This window comes from Nematolebias whitei, chromosome 10 (assembly GCF_014905685.2).
Source record: "Nematolebias whitei isolate Nwh7 chromosome 10, NemWhi1, whole genome shotgun sequence".
In the NCBI taxonomy this organism is placed as follows: Eukaryota; Metazoa; Chordata; class Actinopteri; order Cyprinodontiformes; family Rivulidae; genus Nematolebias; species Nematolebias whitei.
This window is the reverse complement of record NC_056507.1, coordinates 36157518-36181987: the sequence shown is the minus strand read 5'-3', so window position 1 is coordinate 36181987 and position 24470 is coordinate 36157518. Positions and strand designations below refer to the sequence as shown.

The 24470-nt window shown below is 41.5% G+C and overlaps 1 protein-coding gene across 1 annotated transcript in view; it reads left to right on the top strand.

Annotated features, from left to right (window-relative positions):
- The first annotated feature begins 389 nt into the window (after positions 1-389).
- LOC119416498 (A disintegrin and metalloproteinase with thrombospondin motifs 20) overlaps positions 390-24470 on the top strand; it is a 147889-nt gene continuing 123808 nt past the window's right edge. The window contains exons 1-4 of the mRNA XM_037683732.1: positions 390-480; positions 566-906; positions 8380-8539; positions 10523-10525. Of these exons, the coding sequence (XP_037539660.1) occupies positions 390-480; positions 566-906; positions 8380-8539; positions 10523-10525 (595 nt within the window). The remainder of the gene's footprint in view (positions 481-565; positions 907-8379; positions 8540-10522; positions 10526-24470) is intronic.

The window sequence follows — 24470 nt, the reverse complement described above, 5'->3', positions numbered from 1 at the left end:
CTTATTGAGAGCTTCGGGTGCACGGAGTGCTCCAGGGATGGCCAGGGGAGAGCTTACTTGGCACTGACCCCTCCTTTTAGTGTAAAGAGCAGAAGACGGGGGGGAAAGCCCCGCAGTTTACATTTGGTAGCAATAATCTTTGCGTCAGCGGGATGAATGTGTCATAAATTCCCAGAGAGGCTGGTGCGTGCACGGATTCAGCTGCAAGGCGATGAGGCCGACGCACTTTGCAGGAGTTGCGCTGCAGAGAGCCTCCGCGGATCCCACGACCTGCTGCTGCTGACAAGCCGGGTTGTGGGGTGGGGGGGAGAGGAAAAAGGAGCCGGAGAAGAAGAAAGACGGAGGGTCGCGAGAGGGGGAGAGTGGGGGAGAGAGCCTGGGAGGAAATCATGCAGTTTGCAATCTGGCTGGTTGGACTAACGTGTCATTTGTCAGCACTTGTCCGAGAGACTCTGACCTTCCGATTGCATCCAAAACAAGGTAGATCTGCTTTAAATGCGCGTGCCAGGGACGCACTCAGGAGTTGATCAGTGACAAGTTGTGTGCTTTTATTCTGTCTCCTCAGAAAAGTTCATCAAGCAGCTGTCATCCTATGAGATCATCACTCCGTTAAGAGTGAATGACTTCGGAGAATCCTTCCCTCACCGGCTGCACTACCGGAGGAGGAGAAGCGCGGAGGATGAGCTGTCGGGCGCGCGCGTGCTCTACAGGATCGACGCGTTCGGGCAGCGCTTCCAGCTCAACCTGAGCGCGGACTCCAGCTTCATCGCCCCCTCGTACGCGGTGACACACCTGGGGGCAGACTTCCAGGACCCGAGCAGGAGCGACATGCGCCACTGCTTCTTCCGCGGGCACGTGGACGCAAAGCGCGAGCACGCGGCGGTGTTCAGCCTGTGCACCGGCCTGGTGAGTTTCAGACTGCTCTTTAATCGAGCGATGCTGACACGCTTTCTCCCATTTCAATGAGGTCCCTGCATGCCTGCAAAAAAAAAAAAAAAGAGAAGAAGAGAAGAAGAAAGCTTTGGATGAAGTGAGTGAGGAGAGGAGTGAAACAGGAGCAAGTGCTGCTGCTGGACTTATGACAGAGGAGCATGAACTCTGTTACCTCTGAGGTGATGCTCCTCTCTCACTAGAGGAGAATGGAGCTGACTTGAGAAGCCTCTTCCGAAGGGCCTTTGAGCAAGATCAGCTCTGACTTATAGGATGGATTTGTGCCTTACTATTTTGATAAATGTTGTCTTAGAGATGTAGAATACCAGCTCTCATGGAGCTGTTTGCAGTGAAGTTACTGGGATGAAGATCAGTACCATCTGAAGCCACAGTCCTAAGAGTTTGGTATCTTGGGGTTTTGTTCACAAGAACGGAGTGTGAGATCAGCAGATGGATGGTGCAGCTTCTGAGCAGGTCTGGTGTGATGAAGAGGGAGCTGAGCTGCAAGGCAACCCTCAGTTAGTCTATGCTCATAACCTCACCTTTGGTCACCGAGTCTGTGAAGTGACCACAAGAACAAGATTTCAAGCAATGAGTTTTCTCCACAGAGCTGCTGGACTCTCCCTTTTAAAGAGTGAGAAGTTCAGTTATCCAGGAGGGACTTGGAGTAGCTGGTCAGGTGGAGAGGAGCCAATTAAGGTGGTTTTGGCATTTTGTAAGGATGTCCCCCTGGTTGCCTCCCTAAGGAGGTGACATGTCCAACTTGGACACCAAGGAAGGCACAGGGCACAAGGGAGTTGTTATGTGGTTGTATATGTATATGTTTCTTGGTTGGCCTCAGTCTCCAGTAATGATATGATTGTGGAAATAAATGTCTACACCTTCATGCTCAAGCTGCTGGTTCCACGCCCCGACTCTTGAAGAAGCAGCAGACGATGGATGGATGAACACTGTAGATACATTAAAGAACTAGCAGTCTTGAAGGAATTCACATCACCTGCCCCCGTTCATGTGAGAGTTTCAAATGTAACTAAGATCATCTAGTGATGAAAAGGGGTGGAGTTAACCACTTTGGTTAAACCTTATGAATCTGGTAATGTTTAGTACTGGTATATGCGTTGAAAATGATTCAAGCCACTTTCATGTTAGATAATGTTGACCAGCTCTGGTGGCCAACTTGAATTTGATCAACTCAGAACATTAATTAACTGCAGATACACAGTCAGTCATTACTTTCTAAAAGATCATTAACATTTGTTCCGTGGTTTGGCAGACATGTTGCTAAAAGGTCTGCAATAAAATTTGTCAAAATTGCCAAAGGTGCCAACAGAAATTTTGAAATTGGTGGCTGTATACTAAATCAAAAAGCCATAGGAGAAGTTCTGGAGTTTCCTGATGCCCATCCATACATTTCCTTTAAGAGATGTTGGACAGGTCGCTGGTCCATCGCAGAAGAGATGAACGACACAGACAACCATTCACACTCATGCACACCTAGTGACAATTTAGTCACTCTAAAACCTGAAAAACATGCATGTTTTTGGTCTGGGGGAGGACGTACATGGGAAAATCCATGCATGAACAGGGAGAACATGTAAACTCAACATGGTAACATCCCAGTCGAGAGTTGAACCTGGAACTTTCTTTCTTCGAGGCAACAGTGCTAACCAATTACTCCACCTGCTATCAGGCTATTTGAAATATTTTGGTGTAAGCCTTGGGTTTGTTATTTGACTATTGATTTTAAGGACAGCACACAACTGAGCTCATTTAAGCTTTTATTCTTTCCTTGTAAATTGTTATTTATAAAAACGAATATGTTTATAAGAAAGTTTGTTTATGGAAGCTGGGGCCAGCAAAAATATGGATGGCCATTGGATTTCCTTCTTTTTTCTTGGTGGCACCCTGAATCGCTAAACGAGTTACACAATCTGTTTTTCAATCTTGAGAAGATAGAAAGGCGCCATATAAGTACAACCCAGTTACCATTTTCTTAAGCCTTTAAACAACCTTATGAGCAGTGATGTTGGTCACACTTGGTTAACTGGTTCCCACTTCCCAAGAGTTATTAACGATATGCCTCTTTCCTCTGAGTTTTATCATTGTGACCTGTGGATGTAGGTCTGATCACCAAAGTTTACTGTAAAAGTGGACTGTTACTCCCTAATCAGAGTATATTGCTGTATCATTAAATATCTCCCTTTATGTTTAAATGACGGTGTAATGATGCTACTGGGTAATAATCAGCTAACAACTCCAATATGTATCATGTAGAAATCCTGATGTCCACTTCATTTTGTTTGCTGACTCCCGTGTGAAGAATCCAATAACTGTTGAAGGAATGACTTCATGGGTCACATGAGGTTACTGGACCAGGAGCAGGGGGTTGACCTCAGTCGCGCCAGCGGGATTCTGTGTTGGGGGGGGTGAGGGGTGAGTGACCACTGCCTCAGAATATTCCAGTCCCAGCCCCTATCAGTGATACCACTTTTGTTGTAGATAGGTACAGCAAGTACAGTATCCGACCGTAACAGAACATAGAGGTGTTGTTCTGTGGTTCTTTGAACTTGTACGTTCACAAAGCATGTAGTGATTGTTCTCCTGCTGAGACATCAGACCAAAGACCTCGGCGTGAGTGACGTTGTAAAACAAGCAAGCAAGGAAAGCACATTTTTCTGTTTATACAGCAACCTAAAACATGAGGTGTCCCACAATTATCAGGGTAATAAGCATTTAATTGCCTCTTTGCACAACTTTGATATATGACTCACTTATCCAAACATGTCTGCTTCCTTTTTTCCTTAACAGTCTTTGTTGCTTATCACTCACAGAGAATGACAGGACAATGGATCCCGCACCAGAGGGCACTGGTTCATAAATGTGTCTGTATCTGATCACTGGGGCTTAATGGCAAGGTCACATTGTAATGAGATGAGGTCATTAAGGAATAATTAAGCCCTAAAAACAAATGGGGTCATTCTTGGAAAAATAGGGTTCCCCTTTCGTCCAGAATCACTCAAAGCTATCCCCTGGGGGGTATATGGAGAAGGAGGAGGGGGAGGATGCAGGTTTAGGAGACTTTTGGCCTTTTCAAAGTGTGCTGTGATCGTCAGAAAGAAAGAAAACGCTCTGAAGAAGAGACAACTGCCAGTGAAGGTTTGCAGGAACTTCATGGACAGTTCACACGCCGTGGGGAGAGATGGTTCCTGGGAGGGCTGGCTCTCAGTCCACTAACAATGGAAGTATGCAGTGGGTCAGGCTGCTCTTAGACCTGAATCCTTCTTCCAAATTTATGTTTTTTGGTTCATGACACCTTCAGATTAGTTGTAGTTCTTTCTAAAGAACTCATCACCCACAACACTTTTACTGGAGTCATTGTGGGACTTGATGAAACAGATGAACCACCAGTTATTCTCATGTGTCAGGAGTGTGACCTTGTGTTAAAATAAGTCTTTAAGTTATCCTGATGCATGCTCAATAATCCAGGTAGAAAAATCCAAAAAAGTTCAATCTGGTCCTCTGGACATTAAAAAAAAAACAAAAACAAAACAAAGCAAAAAAAATCTAGAAACGTTTCGTCTCTCATCCAAGAGACTTCCTCAGTCTGAGGTGCTGTTTTCAGCTCAGTCTCTTAAATAGCACCTTCTCAGAGTGGATCAACCAGTTTGCTGCTGACAACCAAAACCAGCTGAAGTCTTTAAGTTGTGGAGCTTAATTCAGGACCTGCTGCTAAACAGTTATTCTTGTTTCTGAATTTATTTTAAACTAAATCTGGGAAACCCTGAAACTCTGGCTTTTGCCTGACTAAATTAGACGTTTATTTGTTATAACTTTTGTTAGCACAATTGATAACTTAAAGGCATAGATCGTATCTTTGAAAATCGAGATTGTAGGTTATTAACAATCAATATCTTACCTGTTTATATTTCTTTGAGTACTGGTAACCTCAATTTGGATAAAGTGAGTTTAAGTCTTATTAGAGAGTCGAAGCAGGGCCAAGCCCAAAGTGGATGAATGTTATCCAGAAACAATTCCTGTCGTCCTAATTAATTACACTTTCTCTGAAACATTTATGTAAGTTTCCCATTACTGTCAGAAAGAGAAATATTATGATTTACCTACAGGAAATACTTTGAGCTGCACTAGGAGCACAGAAGTATTTATACTTGTAACTAACCATAGATTTCAATGTAAACAGTTCAATGTCAAACTAATGCTGATGTAAAGGTTTATAAAATAGTGTTTGATGAGTCATTGTCATTTTGAGAGTTGTTCTGCAGCATTTCACTTCCGTCTCTTTGATAGCTCATTAATCCAGTCAGATCTAATGAATAGTTACTGTAAACTGAGGTAACTGATCAAGATATCTAAGACAGGTAAGACATTAAATGTTCATAATCTTTCCACGTAAAAAAAAATCAGAACTCCCTTTAAGAATGACTCAAATAGAGTAATTTAAATGACGCTAACTCGATTCAGGTGAACATATATGGTAATAACAACGAAAAAGCAGCATATAAGCAGCTGCCGTTGTAATTTTTCTACATTTCTGTGCTGAAATAATTAAAAACAAAAATGAGGTGGTCACTATGTTGTGACAAAACCCACATATTCTGTGTTAGATGGAAATTATTAGATTTTCACGTCAGTGTTCTTCTTATTTATTTAAGATTGCTTGAAAATGCAAACAGAGACCTTTTTACAGATATTATTGTACTTTCTCAAAGTCAGTATTTTGCAATGCATTATGGTCTAGATATATTCATGCCTACTTCTGTTTTTAAAAAAAATATCTATTTGACTTTGATTTATTTGTTTATTTTTTTTAAGGTCACTGACCATGGCCTCCAAATTATTAGAAATTATGCTTAAGTTTGATGTTACATCTTTGCATTCACTTTTATCAAGAGCTGGTATTCTACCAAGTTATTCTATCATAGCTAACAGAAGTAGAAATGTATTTGAGCACAAGGTGCCTGACTTTATGCATGCATGTGGTATTGGGAAAACGGTCCTTTGTGATGTTTTACTTGTTTTCGAGCTGCACAAATAAAGCAAATTGTATTTTATGAACAAAACAACTGGATTTCAGTTCTGTAGTTAAGACATTTTGCTTCTCATCCAGAAAAGTTCTTGAGCTGCAGATAAACAAATTCATTTTTTTTTTTTTTTTTTTTTTAAAGATTGTTGGAATCTATCATGTCCTGGATGGCTGAGAATCCACATCAGCATATTTGTAGCATTTCTTAGAGTTCAAATTTATTGTTGGTTAATGGATCTTACATCAACTTATACTTATTTACTAAAGATGTGTGTTTTGACTGCAAACAGGATTTGGTTAGGTTGTCACATCAGCACTGTGGCACAGTTGGTAGAACTGCCGCCTCTCAGTGAGCAGGTTGTCCCGGTTCAAACCCCAGCCAGGGACCTTTTTGGGTGGAGTTTGCATGTTCTCTCCGTGCCTGCGTGGATTTTCTCTGGTTTCCTCCCACAGACCAAAAACATGCATGTTAGTCTGATTGGTAACTCTGAATTGTCTCTAAGTGTGAGTGAGAGAGTGGATGGTTGTTTGTCTCTTTCCCTGTCCCTCTGTTTCTCTGTCCCTGTGATGGACTGGAGACCTGACCAGGGTGTCCCTCGCCTCTCAGACAATGACTGCTGGATATGAGCACCAGTGACCCCCCGACTCGAAAAGGAAGAAGCAGCTAAAAGATAATGGATGGATGGATGGTTAGATTGTCACATTCAGTATTGGTGTCTCTAGAAAGCATTTGATACAGTGTGTCAATTGTATGAATACATATATAACAATTTCCTGTGCTCAGTAAAGTTACATCTTATCTTATAAATGTATGTATGAACTGACAATGATGTTGGGTGACACAACAATGACTCACTCTACATTTGTTTTTGTCAAATGAAAATTCAATTGTATAGGTAAAATGAGTTATTGTAGATGAATTTTCTAGTTACCGTGATTACTATAAAAAGAGAGTTTGTTAATTAATAGAGGCTCCTTAGAAGCAAATATATATGAGACAAGACACAGGGAGTGGAAAAGTCTCTGGGCTTTGTTTTTTCAGTGCATTGCCTTTACAAGCTATTCAAAGCACCTCTTCTCAAGGCTTGTAGCATTTTTTCCTGAAGTGTGATTTGTTTAAAGTCATGAACAAATCTATCACTCTCTGGAAACAAATACAGTTGGTTTCCACATCTGATCGGTATGTTTTCCATTGTTTAACGTCCTTCAATTTTAGGGACAGCTATGGAGCAATGCTGCCCTGAAGATAACATTCCAGGGACCAACATCCTGCTTAAGTGTTCGCATGAAATTACCATGTAAACATCACCGTACCTCATGGCTGTAAGAAACTGAGCTGTCAAATCAATATCAGCATTCTTCTGTCAGCAGTTCTGTCCACATATGATGATGTTACTCCTCCCACTGTTGGTGTGAGGGGAAAATGCATTTGTTTTACAAAAGTTTTGAAAAGCTCTCTTCACGTAACAGCCTGTTCATGAATGCACAGGACATTACACAATCACTGCAGCTTTCTTGCACATTTATAAATGCCAAAAAACAGAAAATGTGTTGCAGTTTTTTTTATTTGATTGCCACTGAGCGCTGAAGGACATTTCTGAGTCAGCAGATTTCTGTAACTACATAGATGAAACAAACAAACAAAAAAGTTTATTGTCAACAACCGTTGCCAACAAAACAGTACCGTATTTTCCGCCATACATGTTGCACCGTCTTATAAGTCGCATCAGTCCAAATATGTCTAATAAAGTGGAAAAATCCATTAATACATTGCGTCATTATGTGTCACTGCTGACAACCTGGAAACGTGGGCCGGTGTTGTACCAAAAATCAATTGGCTGCCAAATGGTGGCCACGGGAGCATGCATGGGAGGACTTTAACAAGAATTTAACACAATTAACACTTAAAAACAATTATTTGTTTGTTCAACATTATAGCAAAGTTGTGTCTCAGTTGAACTTTTACTTAATAAATGCATTTCAGTGGTCAAAGTAGCTGCATTTAGCCAGGGTGGAACAGCGAAATGAAACTGATTTGACGGTTGCTTCAAGCAAGCTGGACAAAGGTGGCAACCTTTGGCAAGCCGTTTGTGTCATTAATAACCACTTTTACCTATTACATGACACAATGGCGTTGCATACTACTCGAGTGCCACCTAGTGGCTGGAAATGGTAGTTTTCAATATTTTCAGTCAGAATGAATGAAAACGGTCACATCTCAGCCCAAAATTGGTAATATGAGAAAAAAATCTATAAATATGTCACTTCAGCTAAGCGGCAAGGCATGCAAATTATTTTTAAAAATGTGACTTATAGACAAAAAAATATGGTAATCTCAACCCACACGCCACAGTGGGCACACATACAATTGTACAATTCATCAGTGCTGTCTCTTTTCTTTCTGACAGATTGGAACTTTTACGACACAACACGGTGAATATTACTTGGAGCCTCTTTTAAATGCTGTGGGGGAGGAATATGACGAAGAACACAACAAACCCCATCTTGTTTATCGAAACGAGAGGAAAAGGAACATGTCAGATCCTGGTGAACCCTGCGCTGCCTCAGGTAACAGACAGCCAAATCATTCTGCAGTAACCACCGTCTGATTTTCACCCACAAACACTCAACTTTTTATTACATGCATTCACTTTCTGACTGAGGGTGATAAAGTTTAAACTATTTTAAGCCACTGGTTTTTTTTTTTTACTTATAAGGGATCCAAAATATGTTAGCCCTGACTAAGGGGGTGTACCAGTAAATGAAAACTCCTCAACTTAATTAGACATAACTGGCACCGGCTCTGTTTGCTGTTTTCACTTCTCCTCTGCTGAAGCATTACCAGGTCTGTGGAAGTAGCTCAAGCAAGGGTAGGAATAATAACTTTGGATTTTGAAGTTCCATTTAAAAGAACAGAATACGTTTTTCAGCCTGGGAGGTTGCTTGTAAGTCCTCCTCAATTTCATTAGACTTTTTATTGTTGAGTCCTTAGGGTGACACAGAGACAGCAGTATGACAAAGTGAAGTTCACCTCAATGGAATACCCTAAAGTTGTTCTTTGAGGCAGCTTCGAGGGCAGCCTTTGTTGTGCGATGCAATAAATCTTTTATGTCCAGAGCGCTTGAGTTGTTTGTTGTCTGAACCCAGTCTTTGTTGTTCAATGGTGGCCATTGTGTGGTGGCGCTTTAAAAATCTCAGAGTGACCTGATGAGGCAGGCCAGTACCACCTTAATATGCTATGGCCTTTCACTTGTTCAGCCTGTGTGTGGCAAACAGTGACTGAGACAGTAGGTCTCTCTGCCCCCACACTCAGACCTGGTAAAATTTACTTTCCTCTAAGAAACTGGGGGGTTAAGTCTGCTTGAATGACTTTAGAGGTCTCAGGAATATTAATTATTTTTGCAACATCTATCCATCCATTATCTTTACCTGCTTTTTCCTTTTTGGGTCATGTCCAGCTATCACTGTTTTAAGCTCAATTTATATCTAAAGTACACCAGAAGACTTTAAGAAGGAAAAATCAAAATGTGAGAGACACCTGTGAGGCTTCATCAAAGAGAGAAGTGAATAAACAATGAACTAAAGGATTAAAAGGACCGTTGATCCTGAGTTGGGATTATGAGGTGTCCCAGGCTGAGGCTCCTCAGCTTTATCAGATAGGTCCCTCTCCAGATGTGATGATAAATGGGCTCTTTGAAGGCCCCACAGAGCCAAGACTAACAAGCCTGTTTTGGCTTTTTATGGGAAGAAGAGCAAAGCACGCTGCTACTACAGGTCTGGTGTAAACACTGACTTGGCGCGTGGCATTATGCTTGCAAAACACTTGCAGTTGTTGCTCCTGGAATTGGGTCATTTTCCAAGTAAATTTGAGCAGGTCTCCGCAACTCTTCATTTTTCTTCACTGTCAAGCAGCTCTGTGCTGTGTGTCTCTCTGCAAACTTTTGTCTTGTTGTTGTTTTTGTTCATTATAATCAGGGCTTAACTATGATTGGAAAATTAAGAAACATGACTCAATTTGTTGGTTAGACAATGAAGCTCTATGAGTTGCAGCATGGTAATCTTTACTGGATGTAGAGACTTTAAAAGTTTTATATCAGTAAAGATGTCCATCCTTTGGGGACAATTTATGTCAAAATTTGATAGAGACCAAAAAATACTAATAATAAATGGGGTGAAGGATACTTGGCCAATTTAGTAGTCAAGCCTGTAAATTACCTTTCAAGATATTTGCACTCAGGAAATCAAAAGTCAATCACACTGCAGCAAATAATAATTTACTACCTCCAGAAAGACCAATAAGGTTAAAAAAAGACATGTCATGAACCAAAAATTATATATAAGGCTAAATGTACATTTTTTTAAAGTTCTGTTAAGTTCACACTAGATGTTTGTATAACAATAGATACTTCCTTATAATTTTTTTAAAATCTCATCAATGTATGAGCAAAAACTCTCTAATTTTGACAATAAATACATTTTTGTATTTTTTTTTCCATTGGTCACTCATCTTATAACTTATTCTTTGTTTTTTCATTCAATGTGTCTGTGAAGAGAGTGCTTGTTTTAAATCAACTGGGTCCTGGATTACAGAGCACTTTGGAAAGTTGGAGACTTTGAAGAGGTTTGGAGAATTTGGAGCCCTCTTAATAGGTTCACAGCCATAGAAATACTGAATGGTCAAGTGCACCCACTTTTATTCAGCTTCCCATACTTGTAAAAAAATGTTTACCTCCACATTCACCAGATGATAATGCTTGATTATTCTTTAGCTGCTTTTATTTTGTTTGCATGTCACTTGAAAGAAACCCTACTTTTGAAACCCACAACAAAGAAAATACAGAGCACAACTTCAGCTTTCAGATCTAAAATATGTCAGCTCAGATAGTTACTTCCCTTCAGATATGGTGTTCCTGACTAGTGCTTTAGTACAATAACTATAGAATAACATCTCAAACACTTTTCACCTTATAGCAATGATGCATTTCCAGTCTCCAAAAATGTGTTGACAGAAAATGAAGGCTATGTACCTGAAAACATGTATTTTTGTAAGGCAAAGTTTACTTTTCAAATTTGTCATTTTTGACACTTAGATCCTTGACTTTGACACGCCTGTGCCACCACTGGCTGAGAGATATCGGGAATAGAGTGGACGGACAAGGGTCATTAAAGTGGTAACTTAATGGAAAGTGATACTTTGTTGTTTCAGCAGTCAGGATGTGGCATAAACTTGTCTTCAGCAGGTTTCTTTCTCATTTCATCTTCATGCACTATTGATAAAAGCACACTGCTGTCACTGAGTGAGCTGATGAATGGGTGTACGTTTTACAGACATTTGTTTTCAGTGTAAAATTGAAAAACTGAAACTTGTCAGCAAATCAGAAACAGCTGAACAACCTTTGCAATACGTTCTCACAGGCTGACATACTAAGCAGCTGCATCAGTTTTCTTCCTCACTTAACCAACCTGGGTGGCGTAGATGCTCTTTGGAATACCTCTGGTGTAGATAGCTGTTGAGTGGGTGATTAATGTTACAGTGTGTCTTGTTGTGCCTGATTCTGGATTTCAAAAGCATTCAAAAAAGAAGCTAACAGGCTCAGATCGTAACAGAGCTCCAACCTTTACAGGAACACACTACATTGTCTGTGAGCCGGCATGTGAATACCTTTGTTGTCTTTTGGATGAGATCACAAGAAATATGAGGGTGGCTGCAGATATGGGCAAATTCTTCTCTCACTCCCCATATTGCTTTCTATAATGTATGTGAAGACAAGCAAAGTGGGGAAGCGAAGAAAACGAAGCTGTTGTTGATATCCATTTCAACCTCTGAGGTGTCAAATTTGATCTGGATTACTTATTAATCAAAAAGTTGAATATAGAGACAACTTAAAAGCAATAAAAAATCTGAACGTGTAGTAGTCCAGTTTCGGCTTTCAGGATTTTCTTCTTCATATTCACAAAGTATACATTTTAACTCAAATGCAATTTTCCATGTTTTAATTCATTTAGAGGGCGAGTATGGGATTGGGAGCCCAGTGCTATGGGCTGTTCGGTCCCTATACAAGCTGTGTGAGGATCTGGTTCGCATTGCCAGCAGTAAGTCGGACTCCTTCAGGGTAGGAATTGGACTCCGCCAGGGCCGCCTGTTGTCACAGATTCTGTTCATAACTTTTATGGACATAATTTCTCATTGCAGTTGGGGTGGATGGAGTCCAATTTGGTGGCCTCAAGATTCCTTCTCTGCTATTTGCAGATGATGTGATTCTGTTGGCGTTATCATGCTGTGACCTTCAGCTCTCACTGGAGCGGTTCACAGCAGAGTGTGAAGCAGCTGGGATGAGAATCAGCACCTCCAAATCTGAGGCCATGGTCCGCAGTTGGAAATGGGTGGATTGCTCTCTTCGGGTCAAGGGTGAGGTTCGGCCTCAAGTCCAGGAGCTCAAGTATCTTGGGGTTTTGGTCACGAGAGTGAGGGAAGAATGGAGCATGAGATTGACAGAAGGATTGGTGCAGCATCTGAAGTATTGCAGTGTCGGTCAGTTGTGGTGAAGAGGAAGCTGAACTGTAAGGTGAAGCTCTCTGTTTCCTGGTCAGTCTACCTTCCTACCCTTACCTGTGGGACAGCTGTGGCTGAGTGGTTAGAGCAGTTGTCCTCCAATGCAAGAGTTGGGAGTTCGACTCCACCAGCAGTCACATGCTGAAGCGTCCCTGGGCAAGACACTGAACCCCTCATTGCCTCTGATGTGTGTCCCATTGGTGTATGAATGTGATTTAAAGCTCTGATTACTCTTTGCACAGATGCAGTAGAGTGCTGTATAAATGAGTAAATGAGGGCACAGATTGTGTTGTAAAGCACTTTGAGTATCTTGATAAGATAGCAAGGTGCTATGTAAGTGCAGCCCATTTACCATTTGCCTATGGTCATGAACTCTGGGTAGTGACCGAAAGAACAAGATCACGCAGTCATTTGAAATGAGTTTCCTCTGCAGGATAGCTGGACTTTCCCTGAATGATACCATACCACGCCATACCATTTTATTTATAGAGCACTTAAAACAGCGACAAGACCAACTTAAGTGCCGTACAGACAGAAAAACAGGCAACACACAAAGCAATATACAAAATTAAGTAAATCCGAATATAGACATAAAAACGTTGAAGATAATAAATATAACGACTAACCAGTGTGGCACGTGCAGGTTCAAAACACAGATCATCTGGTGTTGAAAGCTATGGAATAGTAGTGGGTTTTTAAACGGGATTTGAAAACCGAGAGGGAGGGGGCTTGTCTGACAAGCAGAGGTAACTCATTCCAAAGTCGTGGGCCTGCTACAGAGAAGGCCCTGTCACCTCTGCGCTTAAGACAAGTTCCTGGAACTGTGAGAAGTAACTGGTCCGCTGACCTCAGAGAACGTGGTGGGACATATGGCTGTAGCAAATCAGAGAGATGGGGGTGAGGGGGGTGGGGGGGTTGAAACTGTTCAGCGATTTGTAGACATACAGGAGTATTTTAAACTGGATTTGAAGGTGAACCGGTAGCCAGTGCAGGGAGGATCTGTCAGTGAGGTAGGATCTGAACCAATTGAGGGCTGACCCTGTGATGCCCACCCACTGCTCCAACCTAGAGATGAGGACCTCATGGTCGATAGTGCCAAAAGCGGATGTGAGGTCCAATAGGACAAGCAGCACAGAATCACCAGTATCTGTGGATAAAAAGATGTCATTAAAAACCTTCAGCAGGGCAGTTTCAGTGCTGTGAAGAGGTTTAAAGCCAGATTGGAATAGCTCTAGGATAGTGTGATCCTCCAGGAAGCGCTTCAACTTGGACTCAATTATTTTCTCCAGTAGTTTAGAAACAAATGGGAGTTTGGAGACAGGCCGGAAGTTGAATATGACTGAGGGGTCAATGTTTTTTTTTTTTTTCCGGAGAGGTTGAACAGCAGCATGTTTAAAGGTTTTTGACACCACGCCAGTGGATAAACTGCTATTCACAATAGCAAGAATGGACGGACCTAGAGTAGGAAAAACCTCCTTTAGTAGTCGAGGGGGGACCACATCAAAGAGAGAACCAGAAGGTTTCAAGCTGCTCTAGAGAAGACAGAGAGATGGGCTCAAAATGGTCAAATAGAGCTACAGATTGAGGTGGGATGGATGGGTCATGAGTTGGAGGGGAAATGAGAGCCCGGGTGGTTGCAATATTTTCTAAAAAGAAATGTAGGAAGTTGTCGCACAGCTCAGTCGAGGCTTCCAGAGGTGATGGTTCAGTGAGGTGGAGAACAGAGTTTAGGGTAGAAAAGAGGACATGCGGGTTGTGAGAGTTGGAGGCAATGATATCAGAAAAGTATTTAGATTTAGCAGCTTTTACTGCTTTCTGATAATGACACCAACTCGTTTTTAGTATTTGAAAAGAGACCTGCAGCCTGTCTTTCCTCCATTTACACTCCGTCCTCCTACATTGCTGACTAACGGCCTTGGTGACGTCATTCAGCTAAGGTTCTGATCTGAGTTTCGATTTTCTAGTTTTTACAGGAACAACATGATCCAGAGCCTTTAAGCAGACAGAGTTGAACTGGGATGTCAGCTCCTCAGTGGTGGTGAGAAACACGGGGGGCTGAATTATCATTTCAGAGTTATAAACATCTGTGAAACATACGGCAGTGAAGTGGTTAATGGCCCGGCTACTACGTGCAGGAGTGCATGGCTTAGGAGTTAGACAGGGGGAGGGTGAACTCAAACCAGACTGGCATGTGGTCTGAAAACACATTATCACCAATTTCAAGATTACTAACAGTCACATCACATGTTAAAACAAGGTCCAGTGTATGTCCACGCTCTTGGGTGGGACCGTTTAAATGCTGAGTTAGATTAAATGAGTCCAATAAATCTAAAAAGACCTTAACCAAGGCCTTTTCATGACAGCACGCATGCAAATTAAAATCCCCAATAATGAAAACATGATCATATTTTGGTGTGATTTAAGCCAAGAAATCAGAAAACTCATTTATGAAATCCTTAGATCGAGGTGGGCGGTAGACGGGTGTGCATAAAGTCGAAGGCGAATGGCTGAGTTCGAAGACGCTCAGCTCAAAGCTGGTACGGGAATCTGGGATGGGCAGTTGTTTACAGTCAAAAGTTGATTTGAGTGTTGTTAATAATCCACCACCGCGCCGGCCTGATGGCCGCGGTGCGTTAAAATACAGACAGTTTGGTGGCAATAATTCTGTCAAGGCACTGGACTCACCCAGAGACATCCCAGTCTCTGTGATGCAGAGAAAGTCCAAATTGTGGTCTTGAAAGTAGTCTCTGAGGACAAAAGTTTTGTTGGTAACAGATTTTGCGTTGACCACACACAACCTGATTCTGTCCAAGGTAGACCCAGCAGTGGTGGAGGGAGCGCGCGCCAGTGGCCGCAGATTTTCAATAACAGCCCCCCCAGGTCGGCCCGTGCGCCGTGCCGGCCGACAACTCCCGTTGTTTACCTGGTCCGAGCGCGCAGGAAGCTGGCGATGGAAACCATGATCACCAGCTGGAGAAGAAGATGCAGCATGCAGGGCTTTAAGCTTTACCAGCCGGCCAGCGCGTTTTCCTCAGCGTCTGGAGCAATATCTCCGGGCAGGCAGGTGAGGAGCGCAGCGAAGGTAAACAGGCATGTCCGCCAGCAGCGGGGGAAGTGTGTGTGTGTGTGTGTGTGTGTGTGGGGGGGGGTGTCCAGCGTTACGCTCATATTGATCCAAATAAGCGACATCGGCGGCACAAAATCAAAGATCCAGAAGCTGTTGTCAATCATACACCAGTAGCGAGTTTATGTCCAGACGAAAAACGAACAAAACACAAATAATTAGAACACCGTCAGCAGAGGTGGATTGCAAGCCATGTACACGGGCGCCATCTTTCCGGAAGTAATGATAGGATAAAAAGTTTGGTTATGTGGGAGAGACTCAGAGTAGAACCCCTGCTCCTCCACATAGGAAGGAGCCAGTTGAGGTGGTTCAGACATCTGGTAAGGATGCTCTATGGGCACCTCCCTTGGGAAGTTCTTTGGGCATGTCTGACTTGGAGGAGACCCCAGGGAAGACCCAGGGCAGGCTGGAGAAACTACATTGCTCAGTTAGCCTGGGAAAGCCTTGGAGTCCTCCCAGAAGAGATGGAAGAGGTGGCTGTGGAAAGATTCTTGGGCCTCCCTGCTCAAACTGCTGCCCCCGCAACCTGACTTCAGAATAAGCGGAAGATAATGGATGGATGGATAGATGGATGGATGGAAAAATAAGCCATTTTTCTGTAGGTTGGCCTACACAGCATGAAGCATGTTCTACGATCTATATGGATTGCCATATGAGTGAATCCATTTATTGATGGTGATCAGTATGTGCTTCTGAGACACCTGTAGTGTCGCACAGTGCTTTGTCTCTTTAGGCTTGTTTGCCTACTCTGGTCTGTGACTACAACCTAGTAAACCAACCAGGTGTTCTGGTTCTGTAACTGCCTCCCCCAGGCTTTTACACTCTTAATGCAAATCATTCAGACAGCATTGCTCATCTGTATTATCTGCATTTGGACAAGTTGAAACTTCTGAATGTTTGACAGCTCCAAAAGCCTTGGACTTATCTGTCCTTTTTCCTTCCTGAACTGACCAAGCACCTATCCGTTGCTTGTCAGGGTTTTGTGAATGTGCATGTTTGTGCGTGGATGTGTGTTTGTGAAAGTACATGGTATCTCTCTGTGCTGCCAGTGGATAAAGTGCCCCACTTAGGAGTGAATGAAGAAACGTCTTTATTGTCTTGCAGTCAGTGCACGGCATTTGTCCATCGATCTTGCTCCCAAGCTTGGCAGTGGTGCCTGCCTTTTTATAAGCTCCCACAGTCCCTCTTCATTCATTTACACCTGGTTTGAAAATAGCTTTCCCAAGCCTTGCATTGCTATTATTATAACATTTTTTTGTCCTTGAAACAACCACAAAAGTTATGTGAAAGTCTAAAAGAAGAATTTTCATTGTAAATCTAAAAAGATATTTTTGCTTGTGCATAATGTAAATCTGAGCAAACATGTTTTGACTGTTGCATGTCTCAGCTTTCATACATTGCATGACAGACAGTATAAGCCACTAATAATTGCACTTGTTTTCATTTGACACTTAACAAGCAGAATCTCTGGACAAAGCTGAACAGAGCTACAAGCAGTCAGTAACTGTAATAGCTTCCATGTGTCTGTGTGTCCTGAAGCCTCGGCCCTGTTGAACCCAGTCTGTTGTGTTGTCACAGGGGTTCCTGCAACAGATTTAGGCTGGGGCTATTTTCTGTCACTGTCTACTGTCTGGGTATGCTCAACAGATGTGGGGTCATTGGAAAGATTAGTGCAACGGCAGTGACAGTGACTAATTACTTGATGATAGGGGTGAAAGGTGAGACAGGTAGGCTGAGGTGGACTGATGAAAGGCATTTAAGGATTGACTGGAGAATCAACAGCATCCCTGTCTAGAGCTCTAGATAAGAAAGATGTCACTCAAATCCTCTGACCAAAGACCATCTGCAGACCATCAAGGCCAGAGGTGGTTTGGGATTTTAGTAAGTTTGGAAAGGTTAGGGGTTAGCTTTATTACTCACTGTGTTGGAAAGCAATTACTTATGTAAGCTTACTTACATCCTTAAGTAATCAGCTACTGTAAAACAGCTGCTGAAACCACCACGCAAAATCAGCCCAGAAAGAATTTGCCTGTAATGATCTGAAAAAATAAAACAAAACCTTTATTTATTATTATTTTTAATTAAAAACAGTAAACTGATATGAGATTAGCCAGTTGAAAAAAGTCAGATAAATAAATGGTAAATGAACTGTACTTATATAGCACCTTTCTATCTTATTTCAAGATACTCAAAGCGCTTTACACAACAATCTGTGTCCTCATTTACCCATTCATACAACACTCTACTAGATCTCTACAAAGCTAATTGAACAAATCATTCTAATGAGACTGATCAGAGCTTTAGATCACATTCATACACCGATGGGACACATATCGGAGGCAATGAAGGGTTCAGTGTCTTGCCCATGGACCCTTCGGCAAGTGACTGCTGGTGGATTCGAACCCCCAACCCTTGCATTGCAGGACGACTGCTCTAACCACTCAGCCACAGCCGCCTCCCATGATATAAAATATAAACAGGACTGTGATTGGTATTTCTTTTCCAAAATAAAAGGTCAGATTTTGGCTTGTGACTGTATTTGACATTATCACCAGATTAAAGGTGTAATTTTGCTGGGTTTTTCTTAGACTTCTACTCTCTGGGTCTCCTTCTTTGAATCCTCATTGCAGGGATTAGTGAGAAATTTGTTGAAAATTTGTTAATGCCTATGATTTTTCTGGTTTCATTCATTTGCTAACCTACCAGCTAAATGTCATATATGAAGCAATTTTCTTTAAAAGCTAAATGTCAAATTTCACAATTGGATTAAAAATAATCCAGACCTATGCTTACCAAAATTAGGTAGAAATAGTCTATGTATGTGTATATGAATAAATGATTGTGTATGATGTGTAAAAACTGTTCACAAGGTGCAAAACACTCCTCTGCAAGTGCTCAAAACCTCACATTTTTCATTTGGGTTAAAAGGTACACCACTTTGTGTTTAAAAGCCTTCAAAAGAAACAATTTGTTGTCTTTACTTCTCCCTGTCTAGCCACAAAATTGCTCTTAATTGTCTCAGTGTCTGCAGGAGTTGTAACATATATCCCTTCTTGAGTCGCACTGTCAGGTAATTCCAGCAATCAGACTGTCTGACCTTGTACATAAGCAAGGCTCTACCAATAAAATCAGGGTACACTGTCTGTTTAATTAGTACCAAGGGAATGCAGCTTGAACTGTCAGCAACTCTCTGTAAAAGAATGTCAATGAGTTCAGCAATAAAATGAAAGTTTTTATTGTCATTCTGTTGACAGTGATACTTTTAACAAAGGCACGAGTAGATCTTTGATTTAGGTTGAAATTTCAGAATTCTCTTTGGCAGGCTGGTGTATCTAAACAAGGTCAAACAGAAGTTCTTACAATGAAAGCTTTGTTGTAGACTTTTGTAGATACTCAAACTCAAATGGAGTTCCACATTTCTATGCATCCATTGTACGAACAGTATGTATGGACCGCTGGGTGTGCAATTTATTGTGTAATTAATTGTGCAGAGGAACATATTTATGTTTGGATGTGTGCTCTTTTGTTGCTACACCAGCAGAAATGGTTTTATCTATGGCCTGTTATGTGTGGGGCAGCACGGTGGCACAGTTGGTAGAGCTGTTGCCTCTCAGCGAGAAGGTTGCCGGCTCAAATCCCGGCCGGGGACCTTTCTGGGTAGTTTACATGTTCTCTCCGTGCATGCGTGGCTTTTCTCCAGGTACTCAGGTTTCCTCCCACAGACCAAAAACATGCATGTTAGGTTGATTGGTAACTTTAAATTGTCCCTATAGGTGAGAAAGAGTGAATTGTTGTTTGTCTCGTTTGTCTCTATATGTGTCCCTGTGATGGACTGGAGACCTCTCCAGGGTGTACCCTGCCTCTTGCACAGTGACTGCTGGGCATGGATACCAGTGACCCCCATGACCCGAAAAGGAAGAAGTGGGTAAACATAATGGATGAATGGATGGATGGATGGATGGATCTCATGTGTGGATTACCTGTGAATTGTTGTTGGACAAGTTTATGAAAGAGTTTGTTGATCTCATGAACGTAGTACATTATTTCTTTCAGTTTCTGCCATTTTATGTAGGTGTATTATTTTATTATTTGCGCGAGTTTGACACTATTCAGTGATATGAAAGAAGATTGTTTGGCTTAATGAAGTGATATAGTGGTTTTCATTGTTGCCTCACAGCAAGAAGGTGCTGAGTTCAATTCTTGGACCAGACTTATTTTTGGTTGGAATTCTCTCAGAGCATGAGTAGGTTTTCTCTGTACACGCTGAGCTCCTTTTGCAATAAAAACATGCGAGTTAGAAAAACTTTCACCTTACCCTCAAGCTAGTATCTCACTGGGCTACAGGCACTTCTTGAAGACACAAAATCTTTAGAAAAAGACCCAGTTTTTGACTTGGAACCACAAAGAATGATATACTTGTAAACACTCTCAATGAAATTTAGGCCGAAACTGAAAGGAGTTCGCAAACATTTGGTATGGTATGGTATAAAGTTTATTCATTTAAAAAAAGTACAAAACAATTCCTTAACAATATAAAAAAGATACAAAAGAACATACAATTGGTGGCCAACACAGCCCAGCGAGATACTACCATTAAGTGTGAGTGTGTATGATTGTCTGTCTACTTACAGCTCTGGCCTGGACTGGCCTGAGTTCTGAGTGGCGACATCACACAGTTTGGCCCAGTTTAATCTCTTTTATTGGAACCCAGAGACCTAAGGTTCAGTCTGGGCTGGCGCTGCAGATTTGACTTCAGTATATTGCTGGCCATTGATTGGTTCACTGGCTTGTGGTGGTGGTGGTGGTGGGGGGGGGGTGTCACCTCACAGATGAGTCAAACTCTCAACAACTGCTCCTTCTTGCCATTTCCTTCAGGTACTTGCTTCTGGCTGGGTGTGATAGAGAGAGCTCCTGTTTTTCTTTTTAAATAAATGGCAACACACATGCTAGCACTAGTACCCTGGACAAATGACAAGGTGCAGTTATCGTTGAGCTAAGTTTTGCGTGGTCTTGCCATGACGACCCCACCCACAATGAGGCGGCACTTTGCTGAAAGCAAACAAAACCAGAGCCGGGGAAGACCGGGACTGGGCCGACTGTAGCTGGTCCAGGCCAGACCAGCCTTTACATTTCATAAGAGGCGTTAGTCTCTGTGTTGGTCCTATGGCGGACTAGTGACCTGTTCACTGTGTACCCCGACTCTCACGTGCTGACACCAGGAAATAGGCACTAGCCGCCTGTGATCCTGAAGAGAAAAAGCATGTAAAATGATAGATGATTGGATGGATAGATGCAATTAACCTCAAGTTTCAGTCTAAATACATACAAGGATGTATTAATTATGTCCTCCCAATCAATGCCAGATAGAAGCTTTGGGACCTTTGCATTGTTAGATGAGGCTTGAGTAAATTTGATCTTGGCTCCAAAATATGCATAAATGAAGAATATATGAAGGTATTAAGCATCAAAGCAACAATCAGGTAAATGCCAAATGGCATGCTTACGCTGTTGGTTCAAAAAAGTGCTTTTAGAAATATACTGTATGTTTATTTTCATAATTTTCATTTAGTCTAATCTATTTGCACAATTTGTTCAGCATTAGATTTCTACAGATTTTTTTACATTCGTCTTAAGGAAAATGAAAAGACAATTGTGCATTTGCAGCCAAATATCTGCCACAATACATCTACAGTGAGCACATGTTCTGACCCATACCACTGTAAGAAAATGTTTGTACTTTAATAATTTATTTCAGTATATTTCCTGTCCAACAGGATGATACATTTTGAACCAGTGCACAATTATAGAGGCTAATGAATTTCACATTAGTTTTATTAAATGCCTTTTGATCTTTAAGATGACAACTGCCTGTTTGCTTCTTAATTATCAACTGGCTCATAAAAAAAAAAAAGAAAGAAATCAAGTGTTGATTTGTTCTGGTCTGGACTGAGTTCAACGTATGCTGCTTTGAAAGCACAGATTGTGAATCTCTTTAAAAACTTGTGAATTAAATTAATTTAAAGTATGTATTTAATGGAGATACAGTATATAGGTCAATGATTTATGGAATCTTTGCTATTTTAAGAATAATTCTGTGATTTATATTTGCTTCTTGGTCATAGATTTTTATATTTTAGACATGTGTGGATGTATTTTTTGATGTAGAAGTGCCCACTGAGTGATGTCATGTGTCTGAGAGTTCAGCAGATCTGTGCAGTCACCCCTGTCCTCTAATGGTGTAAGTGGCAGCTCACTACATAGTGGGAGGGGGATTTCAACTTAAGGCGATTTGGGAAAGATTGTGTGTGGCTAATCTGGGCTGTTATAACTCGACGTACAGGCTTTTTCGTCGTCCTTTTCTTTCCATCTCCAACTTCCTTACTCTTTGTCTCAACACTAATTTGATAATCCTTTTGATGTCAGACAGCACTGATGAGTCTGTTTAAGGGGTTTAGTGTTGGGGACTAGGACTCAGGGAGGTTTTTCCAAGAAAATACAAAGCTCTGTTCTGGCCCAGCTGGCTGGGCGGTGTGCATGGGCACAGACGGACTTGGCTCTGGTGTTGATGCTGGGGCTGGCGTGGGGCTGGGTCTCACACCAGCAAGAGATTTGCACCGTTGTGCCAGGAAGCCACACTCTGCCTCGTGTGCCCCACTGAGGGGCATCTATGAATATTCGAGGAGCACATGGGTTGGTTTTCCTCTTTTCTTTCTATTTTTTGACAAGAAGTTATGCACAATCTGTCTTTGTGTGAGTGTGGAAAGTTTGAGTTAAGTGAACACAATAGGACTCTTCACTGTAATCGGGTTATCCAGAGTTGAGGAGGTTGTTGATGAACTCGAAACTATGTTTGGCACAGAAACACTGACACACTCAGTTATTATCATTTGTCTACGTATGGCTACGTGATCTTAAATTTATTCGGCAACATTTACATTTTGAACACTTTCCTAAATCAAACTACATCTATGGATGTTGCAGACCACTTTTCTAACCTTCAGTCAGTTTAATTTGTGACAAAACTGAAAGTTATTTAAAAAAAATCTTGTTTTTGTTTGCTGCACCTGCATGTTTGCATCAAACACCAGTTCCTCACGCTGTATGTGTTGTATCATGGCAACTTGTATAGAGCAACTGTAAGCAACATTTGTTGCTCTGTATCTGCTGCAACAACTCACTATGTGCAACATAATATCCTGTATGCTGTTGGGTCAGTACTCTTGGCTATAGCTATAAAAATAAATCTATCAAATGCTGATGAATTCCTAACTAGGGATGCACCGATCCACTTTTTTTTACTTCCGATCCGATCCCGATACCTAGATCTGAATATCGACCGATACCGATCCAGTTCCGATATCATGATCATCATTGATTTTATATGAGGCTGTAATAATCTCCTCGCAAGTACAATTTGTACAAATATATGCATGCATGTCCAAAAAGGCAACTTGAGGTAAGTTTTATTAATGTTGGATAAGTTTTAAAGTTAGAATTAAATTCTAACACAAAACATGTTTACTTTTATTCCTAGCTAAAAAGTGGATATTAAAGTGATTAATTTAAGTGATTGTTTAAAGTTGTTTTACATTTTATAAGGGGCAGATATAAGATTTTTCTTCTTTCTGCACTCTTTTCATTCAATGTTTTCTTTTTCTTTTTTTTTATTTTGTTTCATTTAAATGAATGAATAAATGAATTAAATTAAATGTTAAATGGCTTCAAACATCTGCTAAATTCATGGCATAAACCAACAGACGTTCCTGTTTTTAGTATTTTACATCACTTTATAATGTAGCTGTTAATGTTTTTAATATAATTTTAAAATCATGTTTTTTATGATTGTCTACTGTTGTACTGATAAATATCTCCTGGAGGGTAAACTATATCTTGGCTGCAAGTATCAAGCTGTGAAATTCTTCGTTTTCTACAACTGATAGTGGTTGGTCATTAATTATGATGAAGTTTAACAACTTCTCTGTAAACATTAGAGCTTCGTGGTTTCAGCGATGTCTTCTTCTTGTTCAATCCGAAGCAGGCAGCCTGATTTGGGGCAGCCGCGCTCAGTCTGTCCCTCCTCAGAGACGGGCAGACTGAGCGGGGCAGATTGGACGCGGCTGGCCGGTGTCGAGTCACCTCTTTCGGTTGAGCAAAGAGTAGTGCCCCGCTGAAGCCACAGAGCTCGAATGTCCATCGTAAAACTAACTTTAACGTGGTTTAATGTGGCGCTATGGCTCTGCAGACATTGCACGTTGCTGTCTTGTTTTGTGGTGTTTCTAGTGTAAAATACTTCCACACAGCGGACATGTTTATTTTATTTTTTATTTTTTATTTTTTTAGCTCAGTTTAAGTGTAGAAACATTGTGAAGTGTTTCTATGAACTTATCATCATCGCTCAATTTTTATTTTTTTTAATTTTTTATTTTTAAAGAAAGAGAAGAAAGAAGAAGAATAAATAAATAAATAAATAAATAAATAAATAAATAAAAGATAAATAGATAAAACGAGAGACCACCATGACAAAACAATATGCACAGCACGATGCCACCCACAATATCATAATTAAACATTCGACATGGCACAAGGAATCATCTAGCTTCCACCACTACCCAACCTAGCGTGCATCTGTCAAAGCACCTGAATCCAAACACCCGCGCAAGCACGCCCGCCACCACCAGATTTCTCCAAAAGAATAGTGGATGCGAGGGCCCACAGACCCGCCCCCCCCAGGACACAATGGCAACATAGGGAGGACCGGAGCCACAGACACACAGCGGCCCCCAGGCCCGGAGCCCCAGGAGTCTCCCAACGGGGAGAACCGC